Genomic DNA, 17837 nt, shown 5'->3' with positions numbered 1-17837 from the left:
ATTCCCAGGCGTCCTGTCCCTGGGTACCAGAAGAGGAGCTCAGCACCTCCCTCTCCACGTTCCTCCCGAGAAGGCTGGAGGGAGCCATGAGGTGGCCCCTCGGCCTCCTTCTCTCCAAAGGAGACAAACCGAGTCCTCAGCTGCTCCTCACAGAACATTCCTTCCAGCCCTTCATCAGCTTTGTGCCCTCCTCTGGACACATTAATTCAGTCTGACACAAACACTTTAAGAATACTGTTTTACCTCACTTTTTCTCCCAGTGTGTGCAATAATTTAACTGATTCACATTTGTTAACACACTCACATGTGTGTCAAATGCCAAAAATTGATTTAATGGAGGTCTTTAATTGAGATAGTTATTAAACCTAAACTCAATGCAAAAGGAGCTACTGAACATTCAGTAGCATAACAGAGTTTGTCTCCATATGTCTGCAGTTTCTTAATCACAGCAGATCGAAATAAATATAATGCTGCTCACCATGTGCTCAATATCTGGCTCTAGAGCGTATTGGAGTGTATCTTTAATTTACAGTAGTATGAAAATGTACTCAGAAAAAGACGAAATTAATTATCATTAAATATGCAATGTCTGCAGAGAGCAGAGAGTGTGGAGTCTTGATTTCTGAAATCAGGGCTCTGGAAACGCAGTTATTTTCTCCATCTACTGAAGTCCTCGCTGGGCCTCTGGAACAGAACTGCATGAGCAGTGCTGCTGTTTTCAACTCTTCACACTTTTCTCAGGGTGTCTAGAACTTTTTCTTTATACTTTTAAAGTCTTTACCCTGTCTGCTGAATAATCTTTGTCAGTTATAAAATATACCTTTCAGATGGGAATGACAAACAATTTTGCTCTGAGGATGTCACAGTTGCTACAGTTTTAAAAGCCAGACTTAGGTTTCAAAAAACTTAAGATCTAATGATGGCCTAAAACCCCCTGAATATTATATTTTCATTTTAAAAATATTGAAATTAAGATTGCCCAACCTCCTTTGTAGCATGCTAAGCTCATAATGATGAAATTCTGTTGTTACAGAAGCTGTAAGTCCTTCCCAAAAAATAAAGGAAATCCTGGAAAAATACCATGACCTATTTACACTAAAGTGGGAAGGAGTTGTTGGCAACATACGTGTTCCAAGGTTTGTAATATTCTGCCTGCTTTCATGTTTTATCCATGTTTTCTTTTTAAAATTGTGCCTATTCCTAGAGGCTTCAGTCGTAAAATAGGGTCATGTTTTGCTGAGCTGGTAAACGCATAGCTAACAATTGTCTTTGTTTCAAACACTGATTTGTAGACAGAATATTTTAAGGATCTGAAATATAGTGCCACAAAGTGATTTAGCTGTATATGTAGATAATGCAGTTTTGACAAAAAGTCTACTGGTGCAGTGTTTGATGAATATTTTAAGTATATGTGAGCATAAGTGTCATTTCTGGCTTTGCTTATAACTGTTTTTAAATCCAAGTATTAAAAACAATAGCATCTCTAAGCAGCTCTAAGATTGGAGCACAGATTTCAGAAGCAAAGTAGTGCAGATACATCTCACAGTTTACAATTTCAAACATCTGATCGTAAAACTAATAACATTTTATGGAGTTTATTCATAAACACACTTCGTATTTACAGAAGTACTTTTAAGATCATAGCAATAGAGGGATAAAAGGGATCTCGAGAGGTCAAGCAGTGATGACCCTCAGTCATCACTGGACCTTCCTTTAAAACTGCTGGTTTAATCAGTCCTTTGAAATCTTCTCTATTTAGGTAAAATCACTGTGTAGTTACTCTAGTGTTTCTTCATAGCAATTACAAAGATGGTTACCTGTTATCAAATTGCATAGTTTCTGCTGCCAGCTAGGCTGATTATTCACATCTCTTTTCAAAACCTAATTTCCTGATATCCCGATGGGTGCATACATGAATACTCCCATTGAATGTTAAATACTGTTATTTCAAAGCTGTACAGTGCATACAGCGATGATTTATTTTTGTTTTTAGGAGGCTGGTATTCATCAAAAAATACACTATGCCTCTCTTTTACTTTGAGATGTTACTACACTAAGTATACCTCTGTATTCAAATAATAATTATTAACAGTCCATGTGAATTATTACACTTTCCGTAGAATTCTGCAGTCTTGTTTGTCTCCTTGCTTTGCATGCTGACTTTTCTTACAAATATTTCTGGAGTAAATAACACTGAAGTGTTTCCTATGGATAATTTCTGAAAAATATTCTTTCAGTAACTTCCTTTCTCTCTTCCTTCCTTCCAGCCAAGCTGAATGGGAGCAGCTGCTGACAAACTGCAGTGCGTTTCTGTTCTACGGGATGGAGAGATTTATGTCTCATATTTTACTCAACAGACTGGCTGCTATGAACATCCCAAGTGAGATAAGAAAACTGAAAAATATTTTTTTAATTACACTGCCTTTTGTTCCCAGTTGTGTTTATTTCATGCTGTATCGTTATCACAGTATTGATGTTAGCAATTAAGGGCTTTTTTCAAGATTCAGGGTTTTAATCAGAAAACCTTTGCAATATGTAGATTTTGTTCTTTCTCACAGCTTTCTTGTTATTCCTCACAAATAAGTTTAGTCCATCTCCACTTCCAAATGTTGGAATTTCTTATGTTCCAAAAACTGAGTCATCATCCGATGGTTTTCCCAGTGACTCCTGTTCTTTTCTATGGAATTTAGTATTTGGTAGCAAGGTATTTGTTATTGTTAAGAACAACCTCTGCAGTACCACTTCTCCAAAATTCCTCAGTCTCCACTCAGGCAAAACAGAATTGTCTGTCAAGACTGCATTAACGCTGAATGATCTGAATGATTACTCTGATGTTACAGAGCATTTATAGACTCTGAGAAGGTTTGGGTTTTTGGTTTGTTTTTTTTTATTTTGGTTTTTTTTTGCTGCTTCTTCACAACTCTTTAGTCTTTCTGCTGTGTTAGCAGATTTTGGATTCCCAATCTTCCTTTGCATTCCCAATCTTCCTTTCCCCTCATATTCCCCTCGCACATCTGGAAGGAGCTCAACTTTGGAGTTGTGTTTAATTTGTCACGGTAGCCAAATTCCTACATTGCTGTATCATGTTGAGATGTAAAATGAAGAAGGAGAGTACACATCAGGTTGTGAAGCCCTGCAAAGCAACAGGAAGCTTCTTCAGGAAGCGTTGATTTTCAAAGTGATTTAAACATGTATATGTAAATATTATTGGAAAACAAGAAAATATGTCTTCCTGTACACATTGGTCACTCTTGAATATGAGGTTTCAGTTGTCTGTAGACCTGATAGTTACAGGTCTGGCAACTTTTGGAAAGTTTCGGAGCACCTTGTTAACCCTCAGCCTGTGTCCTGCCCTTAAAATATGCCAGGGTTAATTCTCCAGTGCATCTTATTTTCTTTAATGGAAAATAAATTAATTTCAAATGTATTGATTTTAGTCCTCAAAGGATTGTTCTATTTTCTGACCACCTACACAACTTGTACTTGTTAGCTGATAAAATTACTGTTGTCTTGCAGACTGAGTTTGAGTCTATTCTAAAGCCAATCTTCATGTTAAAAGTACTTTTATTAATAACTCTGAAGTGTGTCTGAGGTTTCTTAGGGCTCTAACCTGGAGACACTATTATTAAATATTGTTGTTGATCATCGATGTGGTGAAATAGAATATATCATAGCTGAATCTAGTTATGAGACCAGGCTGAGAAAGAGAATGAGGTGGTTCAGCAACTCCTGAAATGCAGAATTAGAATGCAAATTAACCTTGCTTTACGGAAATGTTTAGCAGGAGGTAGTTCACAAAAGCCTAGAGGGAGGTGTTATGCTTAAAGAGAAATAAACATTGATAAGTTAAGGAATGACTGCTTAAAGGGCAGAATTACAGAGTAGAGTCAAGAGGTGGATCACAAATTAAACAATGTCATCTTGCTAGGGGGAAAAAGGAAACATAAAGCTCTGTATAGGGGTAACTATACAGGGCTGTCATTTGCAAGATATATGAAATAATTCCCCACTACTTAGTTTTGCAAAGGTCTCACCTGGAGAAGAATATTGAACAAATGGAATAAGTTATTGGTGGAGAACATTAAGAGTGGAGAACAGAAGGCTATACCACAGATTTGTGTGCATAGTTTTGTTAATAAATATGTATGTGCATTCATGTGTATATGTGCTTATAAAACATACTTTAGGAGGAAAGACTGACATATTGAGGGGATACATGGTAATAGTTCTTGAGTAAGTCAAAGACTTTCCAAGCAGAAAGGTAATTTAGTTCTCATTTGTTTGAGAGTAGCAGGTTTAAGCTGCAGCAAACTGAACAGTAGGGAAAGCTTTTTAATTCTAAGTGTGTTCTAAGTTATTTCAGTGAAGGACTTTAAGGGATGATTGAGATGCAACTTGGTCCTAACTTGTGGAGAGGAGCTGCATTAGATAACATTTCCATACCTCCATCTTACAAGAGTTTATAACTACAGAATGGAGTCATGTAGATAGGTCATTAGCCTGTAATAAGATGGTATGTGGACTTCATTATTAGTTATACGAAGGTGGTGAAAGAAAAAAAAAAACCTACAAAACACTGTGGAAAAGTGTATCAAAGTTACATCAAATAATGTTAAGGTGACTTCATTAGTGTTCTTTTACTTAATACTTAACAATTCTGGCTGAAATATATAAATTTTATATTAGTTGTTTAGACTGTGTTCAAGAAAGCAATTAACTAAGAAAGGCCTGATTTACTTATATTTATTATGTTGGGCATTATTATTAGTGCAGATACCATTGCTATAACACTTTTTTCCAGAATGCCATTTGATCATACTTCTAGATCTGATGCGATCAAAGCAAAGTCATCAAAGAATTACAAAGTCTGATATCCACAAAAGGTAGGATAAAGTTTATTTTGATAAAGTCCCCAATAAGGCAGATTATTTTTATTTCAAAGCAAAGTTAAAATGCTGAGTTGTAAATATTCTCATTTACTTCTGCAAGTAGAAGGGCTCGTATCTGCACCTAAGGGAGAAGTTAGGCTCTTTATCTTGTAACTTCATTCTTTACGTAGGGCTAAATAGGATGAAAGCTCTGTTACAAGTCAATGATGAAGAAAATATGATACAGAAATGTTGCTACATCTACATACTTCCCAATTCTGAGTTCAAGATTCTCAAAATGTTCTAATAAGATACATAAAAATTCCCTTTTACAGATAAACCATTAAGAGTCCATCTAAGGTTTCATACACTGAGCAGTTTAATAGTCAGCCAGTTTTTTATTTAAATAAATTATTATGGCATGTTAAATAACCTGTTCAGAATCTTTAATATTATTAATCAGAGCTTCTTTAGCCTTAAAAGCACCTCAGTATTTTCCTTGCTTTTAAGTGGACAAGTGGCAAGGGTTATATACTTTCACTGTATGTCTATTATGTCTCCTCTCCTTTCCTCTTCTCTAAATGCAGTCTGGCATTCTCTTTCCCCTTTTATTAAAAAGTGTTTTATATAAAGAAAAGTTATATTTTTTCATATATTCTGTTCCTTTTTAGTTTATTGATCTCATACTTTTGTTTTTCTTTAGTTGTCTACGTATTGCTATAGAGAGACCAACAGAGACGGCAGTGCTTCTAAGCCTTACTGGTGTTCGTTCTATAATAGCCAACCAGTGGTACACTACCTTGCAAGAGAATGCAGAAAGGCTAGAGATTTTCTCCGAGAGTAAGTATTTGTATTCATCTTTGTTTGCGTGTATATTGTTTCAGACAGTTGTATATATGCACTCATAGAGTGCATATCTACTTGTCTCCCATCTCTCTTCTTTCTTTGCTCCCCACCAAATTTGCCTGGAGTTTCCATGGGAGGTAAACTGCGTGCAGGAGCCACCGTGTTGTTGACAGGTTGATCTTTCAAACAGAACAGTAACCTGTTTAAATCAGTTTTTGGGAGGGGGTGGTGTTTATGGTCATATGGTAAGAATAGGATTTCTGTGGTGAGGAGCAGTGTCCTAGGACTTGTCAATCTGTAGTTACATAAACTATGGGGCGGGAAAAAAGCTGGAGACAACTCACATCTTCAGAGATACAAAACTAAATCTGTAAAGGTATCCTTTTACATTAAGATATAAACATAAAGACCTCAGGCTGTATGGTTGATATTTTCTTGTTTTTCAAAACTTTCCTTAAAACCTCACAGAAACTAATATTTCTTTCCAGGTTTGTTGAACATTGGTAGAACAACTGGGCAGACAGTCCGTATTCTTCAAAAGAGTAAGATTCACAGGGAAAGGGATTCTATTAAAAGTAAGAATTAAAAAGCTTAGTAGAGAAGACTGGCAGTGCATGTTAACTAGAACCTGGTAGACCTACGGGTAGTTCACAGGTGTAAGTGAAATCTTTCAGATGAGCTATGACAAATTTTTGTGACACAAGAATTGAGAGTGGGAAGACCACTGATACAATATTATAATTGGAGTAGCTGTATTTTACGTATGTAAAATTTTAGGGACACTTTGTCATAGCTCACAAAAAGCTAAAATTTACGCTCCGCTGAACTGTAACAAAATGAAACAGTGTGAGTCAAAAGTTACATCTGGAGCGTGACATGAACAATATAAATGGTGTGGATTATAGACTGCAAAACAGTAAGTTGAACAGTCTGCATTGTAAGGGGCGCACTACATCCACGAAATTCCACCTGGCCTCTTGTTGGAGAGCGGAGAAGGATTTTTGAGTAAAACAACTTTTAATATACTCTTTATAAAATTATATAGGTATTTTTCATTGTATCTGACTTACGTCTTAAAATAAGGGTAAATGAAATAAATTTTAATTATAATTTACACTGTCATAGAATTGAAGAGAGAGAGTTCAGATCAGAAACGTTGCCTAGTTTTCTGTTTTGTCAGAAAATGCTTCTTGGATTTAGTGGCAGTTATTAATATTATAAAAAGAATGTAAAAGAACCACAAATACTAATCAAAGAGAAGATGTGATAAATTACTGCACTTAAAGCATTCTTATGTTCAGTCATATTCAGAAATAATAATATATTTAAAATATTTTTATAGTGGAAGCAGATTCTCACAGCTCTCCTGGGGACAAAGGAGAAGAACAGACCATTCACACTTCCTCAAATCTTCCTGCAACTCATCCATCATTTTTTAATTGTGTGCTATATGGTTTACCCAACATAATGATGATGTAATTTCTGTCAGACTTCTCACACTAGCAGTATCACTGCACTGTGCGTAGGGCACATTTTGCATTTAAAGGTGTGGCAGATACTTATTTCTGTTTGGCCAAAGGAGAGGTGAGCTTAAGAAAATGCGTTTTGCTGATAGACTGATTTCTGGCTCAGATGTAAGCAGTTTGATATTAGAGTAAGTGTCAGGAAAACATCAAAGAACATTTATTTTAGAGATTTCAGTTAGTACTCTTAAGTTTTTCTGAACTCAGTGAATCCCTTAAAAGAATTTGGTGACTACCAACACTTCTTAAAGGAAACTAGGCTAGTATTTTTGGGCACTGATGCACGAGTGGAATTGGAATGTAACATTGTCAATGCTTCCATTTGGAAAAACTTTTCATTGATGTATTTTATTTTTGACATGGAAGATTTATCAGGAGAATAGCTGAAAAATTTACCAAGTCATCTTATTCTGAGTAAATTGATTTTTAACTTTTTATATAGTGGTAGCTGCAGTTTAATTAGAAAACAAAATGTTTAATAAGTTCTGCTTGCTTTATTTCCCTGTAGTTTTCCTGAATAACAGATGAAGATATATTAAATTATTCCAAAATCCCAAATAAGATTATTATATGTTTAGATTTTGTAACATGCTCTGTTGTTCAGCAATGCATTTTTAAAATACATACTTTAACACTTTATTTGTAGTGATAACAGGAGAAATAAATGTAAAATTATATAGCACTTATGGAAAATACAAAGATTTGATCGTTATTGCAATTAAAACCATTTAAAGAGTCTCTTTTTTTTCCCTCCCCCCAGTAAAATGGTGATGTCTGTTTCCTATGATAAGTTTTTTGGTGTTCCTGACAGAGCATTAAAATGACACTGAAAAGATATGGTTCTTGGCTACCTGCTGTGCTACAGTGAATTAGAACCTGATAAGAGATGGAGCGCTATTATAGACCATAATTACAAAAACATGACCTGCAAAATACTTTTTTTATGCACACAATATAAATTTGTGCTTCCTTCCCCCTTGCTCTCACAATTTAATTAGGTGATGTTATATGAACTGCAGCTGCTCTGTCAAACTGTGTTTCATAACCTGCACGATTTTTATTTGCTTTATATGTAATTTTCTTCTTTATTTAGACATAGGACATATATTTTCTATGGCATGTATCTGGGCATTCAGTAACAATACAAATTAAGTAAAGAAGAGATCATAGACTGTACGTAAGCTATCCAGCCTGAAAATTAAGGCTTCAGTGTAAGATATTTTCAAGTCTCTGAACTTGCCATGTTTCACCACATACTGGGATGAGTCCCTTTCCTCAAGTTCTCACATTTATTTGTTTGTCTATTTTTAGGTCTTACCAGGTACCTTTTCATTGCATCACTGTTACACAGCTGCTTTTTGAAAATCCCATGCATGGTATTTGGGAAGCACAAGTAGTTCTGAGTTTGAAGAAGCAATTTCTCTTGACTTTAGCACATGTGCACACTTGTTGTTCAGTATAGCAAAGGTCCGCTATATTGTTAATTTTTTAAATTATTTCCTAGATTAGTTTCCACATATTCTCCAACACATTCATTGCAATGAAATTGTATTTCCCTGCTGTTAATGGCATTTTTTACCTGGAATGCCATCTTTCTAGCGCTGTCCCTTTTTCTGTAACGTAAAAGGCTTTAGAAAAAAAGTGTATTCAATGGGAATCATGAAGTCTTGTCTGCCTTGCTACATTACAGTTTTCATGAATTTGTATTAACTTCAACCTTCTTGAAATAAGAAATTTCACAAATAGTAAAGTCCAGAAAAGTTCCGATGCTTCAGAAATGACAGCATTGTTCTTTGAGAATAATCCAGGATAAAAACTGCAAGATAGCAAAGGTTAGAAAAACCATTGATATCCAGGTACAATGGGCTTATTAAATCATTTACTACTGTGGTTTTTTTTATGAAACTGATGGCAATAACTTAATCTACCAAAGTGTTTTTCTCCAAAAATATTCCCATTTGTATTTGATACTTTAGCCCTAACCACATTGCCGCAACCTCTGCCAGAAAGATGAATGAGTATGACCAAAAATTTCTTTACAGTCTGACAGCACTACTTTATCAGAAAGCATTGATAAAGAGTCATGGCCTTATCCAGGAAACTTCAGACCTGTAAGAGTCAGATATTGGAAATACTGATCAGAGAAACTGTGGCAGAATACCTACAAATGGGTAATGTATGCTGGGTAAGTTTAGCAAAAGTGGGTGGCATGCAAAATTACATAATATGTTTGATTGGCGTTTCAGGCATTAAAAATAATTGACTTAGGGCCATGAAGTGTAGTCGTAACCAAATTGCCCTGGGGTATTAGGAGCGTATTCTCTGTATTTCTGTGCTAAATACCAGTCAGTAAAACCATTAACAGTAGTAGGACTATATGAGTAGATGATAAACTGTACTTCAGGTGACAGTGGATATACATTCAGTGACATAAGAAGACATCTAGTTCATTCCTTCAGGAATTAGTACCGGAAATAATATCTTCTTTTCCATTATATGTTTCTAGCAATGTGCAGTGACATGATTGTACAAAAGTAGAGAGTCACTTCAGGAAAAGATATATAGCAGAACTTGGAATGATTTCAAAAGAAAAAGAGCATAGACAAATTACCATCTCTTATATTTTTTTTAAATTTACAATGGCAATTTAACAAAAGAGAAGAACCTGCTTACGCAGAGGAAGGATTCAGCAGCTCAGCTGATACAGCTTTAGAGTTCAGAATTCTTGTCTGTTAAAGACAGTGAATAGGAATGGAACTGAGCAAAGACAGGTTGAGAAGGAACACTGTAGAAAATTTCTGTTTCAGAACCTGATTTGAATGAGTAACTAAAACCTTAACATTTTCTGATAGTCTTCAGATTGTGGTTGAAAATTTAGGCAGGAGGACTCTCCTGTGAGCACAATATGAGTTTTAATTAAGAAACATAAAAAGGCCCCACTTACAGTCAATGATAAGTGTACTGTAATATGCTTAACAAGTCTCAGCATTTAAGAATCTAAGTCCTAAATTTACATCTTTGTCACATACACAAGCATTTTCTCACAAGCATAGTTCTCACTTGAGAATTTTACGGTCAGCCAACTCTGTTCCAAGAAATGGGACATGACAGACAGTTTAGGGCATATTCACCAGACCAAATAGAAATGTTTCCATTTATTGATGAGTCATTTGCCCATCAGCTGAGAACTATAACGTGGAGTCTAGAATTAGGGAAGAGAGCGATTGCAAAAACAAAAAACAGCTGTCTTCTGTGATCATGGAATGAAATCCATGTCGGGTTTCAAACAGACTGTGCGAAGGTCTGGGTAAATGTTATTTCTGTTAAAGTCAAGGTACACCCCCCCCCCCCAAAAAAAATAAAATAATGAGGTGCTCTTATTGCAAATTATCTGGACTAACAATAGCGAGCTTTCTCCCCACAGAGTGAGCTAACAGATGGTGGCAATGAAAGCAAAGAAGATCTGTGTGCAGCACAGAAGGAGCAGAGGGTTGTGTTTATCTTGTAGCAGCCTAATATGTGAGACCCTCAAGAGGATCCTTGGCTTCAAATTATTTGGAGAACTAAATAGTAGCATAGTCATACAAGGTGCCACAATGAATATGAAATGAGTGGACCAAAATTTCCATCTGTAGATACAATAATGGAATTAAGACAGTTGATTTCATGTAAGATTTTGTATAGAAAGAGTACTCCTTAGTAACTGCAATGGAAATAGTCATGATGGAATGCTGATGTGATTATTTTAAACCATTCATTAAGTACATACAAATAGCAAATTCAAAAAGGCAAGTCCTAGTATTAATATCATCATAGATGGTTTGGGTTGGAAGGGACCTTAAAGGCCACCCAGTGCCACCCCCTGCCCTGGGCAGGGACACCTCCCACCAGCCCAGGTTGCTCCAAGCCCCGTCCAACCTGGCCGTGAACCCCTCCAGGGATGGGGCAGCCACAGCTTCTCTGGGCAACCTGGGCCAGGGGCTCACTGCCCTCAGCATAAAACATTTCCTTCTTATATCTAGTCTAAATCTCTCCTCTTTCAATTTAAAACCGTTCCCCCTCGTCCCATGGCTCCCCTCCCTGCTCCAGAGTCCCTCCCCAGCTTTCCCGGAGCCCCTTTAGGGACTGGAAGGGGCTGGAAGGTCCCCCCGGAGCCTTCTCTTCTCCAGGCTGAACCCCGCCAGCTCTCTCAGCCTGTCCCCACAGCAGAGGGGCTCCAGCCCTCCCAGCATCTCCGGGGCCTCCTCTGGCCCCGCTCCAACAGCTCTGTGTCCTTCCTGTGCTGGACGCAGTACTGCAGGAGGAGGTCACAAGACTGAGAAATTATTTTTATTATAATGAGTGAGAAATTATTAAATAAAAATTAAAAATAAATAAAAATATTTTTATTAAAAAATACTTTTCTACTTTTTTGAGGAGTATTCTAGAGAATACTCTTCATTTATTTGACTGTGAGATCTTAATTCTTAAAATATTATATATTGTTCAGCAACTTGGAGGAAAAAATCCTACTAACTAATGACCAAGGAATAAATTACAGTCGATTCAGCTTAGGACATATGAGCTCTCTACTAGAAAGACATTGGCACAAGCCCAAACAACAAGAATAAAAGCTTCTGAAAATATTTCATCTACATGGCACCACATCGTTCCCTTGCTCTGTATCCATTCATACAAGAAATATTAAACAGTTAGTGCTATTCCATGTATCAACGGCTTTAAAATAACTTTCTGAATTATGTCTCAGCAACATAACAAATCACATTATCAATTAGCTTTAATAACAGAAATGACATTTCATAATATATTTGAGCATGAAAAGAACTGGTCAGCTAAAATTTATGTAATCTGAAAAATGTGAGGAGAAAAAAAATCATGGTGAATTTACTGATAATATTCTAGGACAAGAATATAATTTGAGTAGTAGGTAGCTGTCCAAAAAAAAAGCATGTAGTTCTAAATGGCCTGCAGGGAAGAACCACAGCAAGTTTGCTGCAAAATGATAAAACAAAAAAAGATAAGCTCTGTCATTAGTCCCTGGTGTAAATGCTCTCATCGCACGTGTCACTCTCCCCAAAGCTGTGAGAGCTGCTCTTCTCGGTACGTGTCTCCCCACTTTGCAAAGGGATGTAGTAGAGCAGATCTGAGATTGTGGTAAAGATATATCCCCATGACTATTTAAGCCCATTCCTCTGAATTTGAACACTAATTGAATGACTTTACAACCTGCTAAACCTTCTGACCCCTACTGTGGCACCTGCTCTGACCTGAAAGCTGTCGGGGAATAGGATGTCAGAGGGGAGCCAGCATCCCCTGTGAACACAAATCCCCTCCTCTGTATGCTGTGGATGAAAGAGCAGCTCGGCACCTGTAAGGCCGGAAGGAAGAGCTTTTTAACGTCTCCCTCAGGTATTAATTCATGCTTCCAACTGATGTGTCTTTATGCAGATACAATAATGGGCAGTTACTAGTGTGGATTTTAAGAATGTGGTCAAGTTAAAGCTGAGGGCGTGTTTATGTGCCCTGAAATATTTACCAGTCTGCAGAAGACTTGAGTCATTACCCAGGTAATGAGTAGATAGAGCATTTCTCTGCCAGCGAGAGCAGAATACGGGTGGTCTTTCATGAACCTGGTAGGTGTTATTTTCAAAAGCAGTAGTCACAAAAGTCTTCATTTAAGTATGAGAGGACACAAATTTAATAAATAGCAGCTTTCCAGAGGGTTGCCTAAGACTTATGGTACGCGGAATAATTTTAGGTCACTTAATCCCATTTTTACAAAAATGCAGTATGATATGTTAACAATGTTGCTGGTACATAATATATCAGTTATACTATTCCTTGAAATCTGAATCTTGATGTCTATTAATATATACATGCATATTTTAAAGATATTAAACATTGTATTTACAGTAGTACATCTACCATGAGTAGTACATCTACTAATCTGATAGCCTTCTATGATGGCATGACTGGATGGATAGATGAGGGGAGGGCGGTAGATGTGGTCTACCTTGACTTCAGCAAGGCGTTTGACACAGTCTCCCACAGCATCCTCATAGGGAAGCTTAGGAAGAGGGGGCTTGATGAATGGACAGTGAGGTGGATAGACTGGTTGAAAGACAGAGCTCAGAGGGTGGTGATTAGGGGCACAGAGTCCAGTTGGAGGTCAGTGACGAGTGGTGTTCCCCAGGGGTCAGTGCTGGGTCCAGTCCTCTTCAATATATTCATCAATGACCTGGATGAGGGGATAAAGTGCACCCTCAGCGAGTTGGCTGATGACACAAAGCTGGGGGGGGGGTGGCTGACACACTGGAAGGCTGTGCCGCCATCCAGAGAGACCTGGACAGGTTGGAGAGTTGGGCAAAGAGGAACCTTATGAAATTCAACAAGGGCAAGCGTAGGGCGCTGCACCTGGGGAGGAACAACCCCCTGCACCAGGACAGGTTGGGGCTGACCTGCTGGAGAGCAGCTCTGTGGAAAGAGACCTGGGAGTCCTGGTGGACAACAGGATGGCCATGAGCCAGCAATGTGCCCTTGTGGCCAAGAAGGCCAATGGCATCCTGGGGGGCATCAAGAAGAGTGTGGCCAGCAGGTGGAGGGAGGTCATCCTCCCCCTCTGCTCTGCCTTGGTGAGGCCGCACCTGGAGTACTGTGTCCAGTTCTGGGCTCCCCGGTTCAAGAGGGACAGGGAACTGCTGGAGAGGGGACAGCAAAGGGCTACCAAGATGATTAGGGGGCTGGAACACCTCTCTTATGAAGAAAGGCTGAGGGATTTGGGTCTCTTCAGTCTGGAAAAAAGACGGCTGAGGGGGGACCTTATCAACACTTACAAATACTTAAAGGGCGGGTGTCAGGAGGATGGGACCAGGCTCTTTTCAGTGGTGCCCAGCGGTGGGACAAGAGGTAATGGGCACAAACTTGAGCATAGGAAGTTCCACCTAAACCTGAGGAGGACCTTCTTTGCTGTGAGGGTGGCAGAGCCCTGGCACAGGCTGCCCAGAGAGGTGTGGAGTCTCCGTCTCTGGAGACATCCCAAACCCGCCTGGACGCGTTCCTGTGCAACTGCTCTGGGTGACCCTGCTCTGGCAGGGGTTGGACTGGGTGAGCTCCAGAGGGCCCTGCCAACCCTATGGTTCTATAGAATATTCTTCTGCTGTTAAGAGAGTACACATATACCAAGTCAGTGTTATGTTCAATACTGCTGAAGCCAACAAAATAAAGACCCCTTTCAGAAGTAAAGGCCTATATCTTAGGCCTAAGAAGATACAAGATATCAAAAGGGAAATAAGCCTCAGTGTTTTGTGTCACTATCAATCAGCAAATGAAGATGTCATTAACAGAAGTTACAGAAATTTGACTAGCTTCCTGAAAATTTTCAAACATAACATCTTCCTTTTTCACTTAGCTTTTCAGTTCGGTGGCAGCGCCCATTACTGTGGGAAATATTTTGGGAGATACTTCTTTATCACTGAATTACTACTGTGATTTATTTTTTCTTTATGTCATATAATGCTTCAGCCTGACACATGATGGCAGAAGAGGGTGAAAACTGGCAAGTCGGAACTGAAAGCGAGATCAGTACTGAGCTCTAGTACTGCCGCCTCTCCTGCAACTGAATGTTGGTGACCTATCACTTTTCTTGATGGTGTCATACTTGACATTTGCCACTTGAAATTGTTAGGAGAAACTAGATGTTCAAAAGATGAACAGCTTTTCCAGAAATCATCCAACAGGGCTGTACTAATTAGGAATTTGTTTTATTTTCTGAACATACATTTGAAAATATTTTTTATAACATTCTGTATTTCCACATAGCCTTTTTGATGACTTAATTTTTTTAAACAGAGCAAAGTTACAGTCACATGTTTCTTACCAGAATGGGTAGTTCAGATTTCCATTTTTAATGGACATACTGTACCCATATTCAACATTTCAATAATTCAAGAGTTGACAAAACAACTTTTCCATGCTACAGGTGAACTGAGATAAGCTACAGATAAGAACACTGAAGTAAACCGAGTTAGGTCCTTTATTGTCTAAACTTATTTTTCATTTTGGTTTTTTTTTTTACTTAATTCTGCAGAAGTACATCAATTGTGAAGGAAGTCAATAGTAGCTACACTGCAGGGAGAGTTGCAGCAAAGAAAAAACCACCCCAAAACTGTGTTTTTCAAAAATGCAGCTAGTAATTTTCCTGAACAACAATAAGCCGTACTGACTTCCTTATGAAAATAAATATATGTATCATGGGTGTTTTATTACCTGACTGGGTACTGTGTACTACATGATATGTATTAATAATATCACAAGGACGGTGTCCACACTGCTGTTCTCTCTTTTGTTTTTCTGTTTAATGCCAAGTTTTAAGAGACAGATGACTGCTCACAATTTGTTTTGGTTAGCATGGTGAAGGCATGACCACAATCAATCAGTAAGAGAAAATGGTTCCACGCTGTAGGCCAGAAGCGTGCATTTGGAACACTGCTCTGGATGGCGTGGAGAACGAGCTCGTAAGTACAGAGCGAACCCGATGAGAGAACAGTGACAATGGAATTGGAGGCAGAGCTGTAATCTGCAATGTCCTGGAAGAGAAGAGGAATGTGGGGGGAAAAGGGTTTGTGAGGAAAACACTTAGTCTGCTCAGAGCAGACATCTTGACTCTCGTTCTAGTATTAACGAGCTTGTCTGCTGAAGTTCTCAGCACTCCTGGAGCAGCAGAACAGTTTATTCTTCTACTGATGTGACAGGTACTTATTAATTACCTGTCAATACACTGTCAGAGAATTAACTAAGAATTTCTGTTGGAAGAAAAGAATTGGTTTCCAGAAATATTTGCAGTTCTGTTAAATTCTGATATATATATATATACATGAATATATCCAATATATCTGATAAATTCTATCCTCAGAATTTATCTAGACTCGCAATTCTTGAATTAGCTTACAGAATATCAGATAAATTAGTGTGAAGTGTAGAATCGTAGAATCGTGTGCTGCAGCTGAAGTATGTAGATGGCTATCTGTAATCAGTTGATTAATCCTGATGGAGAGGTAGCAGCTAAATTGCATATAGCAATAAGTGTGATGCTGGCATAGCATTTAAAAGAGGAAAAACTATTTAGGTACATGGTCACTGAATCAGGACCCCGATGTCACTTAAAATTCATAAGAATATCTAAACATAGTGTCTTCATCATTGACAAATAATTAATAAAAAGCTAGAACAAAATGTCTTGGCTCTCATCAGAGCTCTCATCTATGAAATCAGTGATATGCACATAAAAAAAAAAAAAGAAAAAAAGGCAGTTCAAGAAGGGTTTGGAGAGAATTATGCCATCTTTTCCATGCAGTTATCCAAGTCCAGCACAGTAACACTTCCCAAATTCACAGCCCTGAGCAGCCTTCATCACCTGAGGTAGATGCTGTGAAATTACTTTTCAAGAAAGCAAGCAGATTCAGTTTTTCCTACCTGCGTTAGTGCCCTCAGAGCATCACTCACAATGCCTGAGAAAGGTATAAACAGGTGCTCTTGTCATATACAGCAGCCACTACTTTTATGTCTTGCAGAAATAAATGGAAATGTTTTCTTCTGTCATTTGACTTTAGCGAAGTCCTTTTGAGTCTTGCTATTGTATTCCATTGCACATTCTTGCCTGATCTCTGTCTCCTAGTTATTCCTGCTGGTCATCTTCTCCCTGGAACCCAGAAGTGTGGGTCAGATCAAGGCTCAGTTCCTCTTTCTCAGTCTATGCAGAGCATAATATCCCCGATTGCCAGCACCCAAAGATACAGCCTTGGATGTTCATGTCCCTACTCCAGATGCTGGTACTCAGATTTCTTATCCCACTCACTGGCTAATTTAGTAAATGGAAGTTTACTCATGTTCACACAAGCCCACTCAGAACAGAGAGCACACCCACACAGAATTAGAAGTAGGATTAATGAGAAGATAGGATAGATTGTGGTGATCAAGTGCAGGTCCAGTCAGACAACATACTGACCAGCAGCCTGTTTACGTGCAACTGGCCGCCACTTTCGCCTCTATTTCCCTGCACTGGGTATATCTTGAGCCCTCCTTTTCCCAGCTTTGGTCCTTCCTCTAAACATGCCATAAGTCTCATCAATTCCCATAAATGCCTTAAAACATCTCATACTAGATTTTAAAACTCCAAAACTGGTTTTCCCTGCATCCTCTATTCTGCTGTAGACAGTGACCTCCTTCACTCCACAAGGTGTACGGGAAGGGAGCTCCTCTCCTTGACCCATCTCGGAGAGTTTCATCCCAAGGCAACAGGCTGATCGTCCTCCTTTGGTAGCCCTAAGAGTAGCAACTTGCTTGACTCCTGACACTGTTTACCTCAGGTTACCTGAGCTCCTCCCTTGTCATTGTTCAGCTGATCCTCACCAGGCCTTCTTGTTTATGACAATTAGCCGGTAATCTTAGACCCTAACATCACAGGTGCATGCTTTCTGCTGCACCGCTGCTCAAGACCAAATACTAGCTCAGATGCACGTGGATAAGGATTTGCTGGGGTAGAATGGGAATGGACTTCTTCAGCAGAGGAAGACCATACCGTGCAGACACACCGCCAGTGTGC

At 38.5% G+C, this 17837-nt stretch overlaps 1 protein-coding gene across 4 annotated transcripts in view; it reads left to right on the top strand.

Annotated features, from left to right (window-relative positions):
• Nucleotides 1–8283, top strand: part of CFAP46 (cilia and flagella associated protein 46) — a 29532-nt gene extending 21249 nt beyond the window's left edge. For 2 of the 4 annotated variants that reach the window (XM_074592787.1, XM_074592789.1), the window contains exons 20-25: nucleotides 1034–1136; nucleotides 2268–2380; nucleotides 4802–4883; nucleotides 5572–5708; nucleotides 6203–6256; nucleotides 7057–8283. In XM_074592787.1, coding sequence (XP_074448888.1) covers nucleotides 1034–1136; nucleotides 2268–2380; nucleotides 4802–4883; nucleotides 5572–5708; nucleotides 6203–6256; nucleotides 7057–7193 — 626 coding nt within the window. In that variant the 3' untranslated portion in view covers nucleotides 7194–8283. Of the gene's footprint in view, nucleotides 1–1033; nucleotides 1137–2267; nucleotides 2381–4801; nucleotides 4884–5571; nucleotides 5709–6202; nucleotides 6804–7056 lie in introns of those variants that run through there. The other 2 variants (XM_074592788.1, XM_074592790.1) reach the window with 2 other exon arrangements.
• Nucleotides 8284–17837: the final 9554 nt, after the last annotated feature.

Source organism: Larus michahellis, chromosome 6, assembly GCF_964199755.1.
Source record: "Larus michahellis chromosome 6, bLarMic1.1, whole genome shotgun sequence".
NCBI classification, from domain to species: domain Eukaryota; kingdom Metazoa; phylum Chordata; class Aves; order Charadriiformes; family Laridae; genus Larus; species Larus michahellis.
Note: the sequence above shows the minus strand (reverse complement) of the source record. Positions and strands in the feature narration are given on the sequence as shown.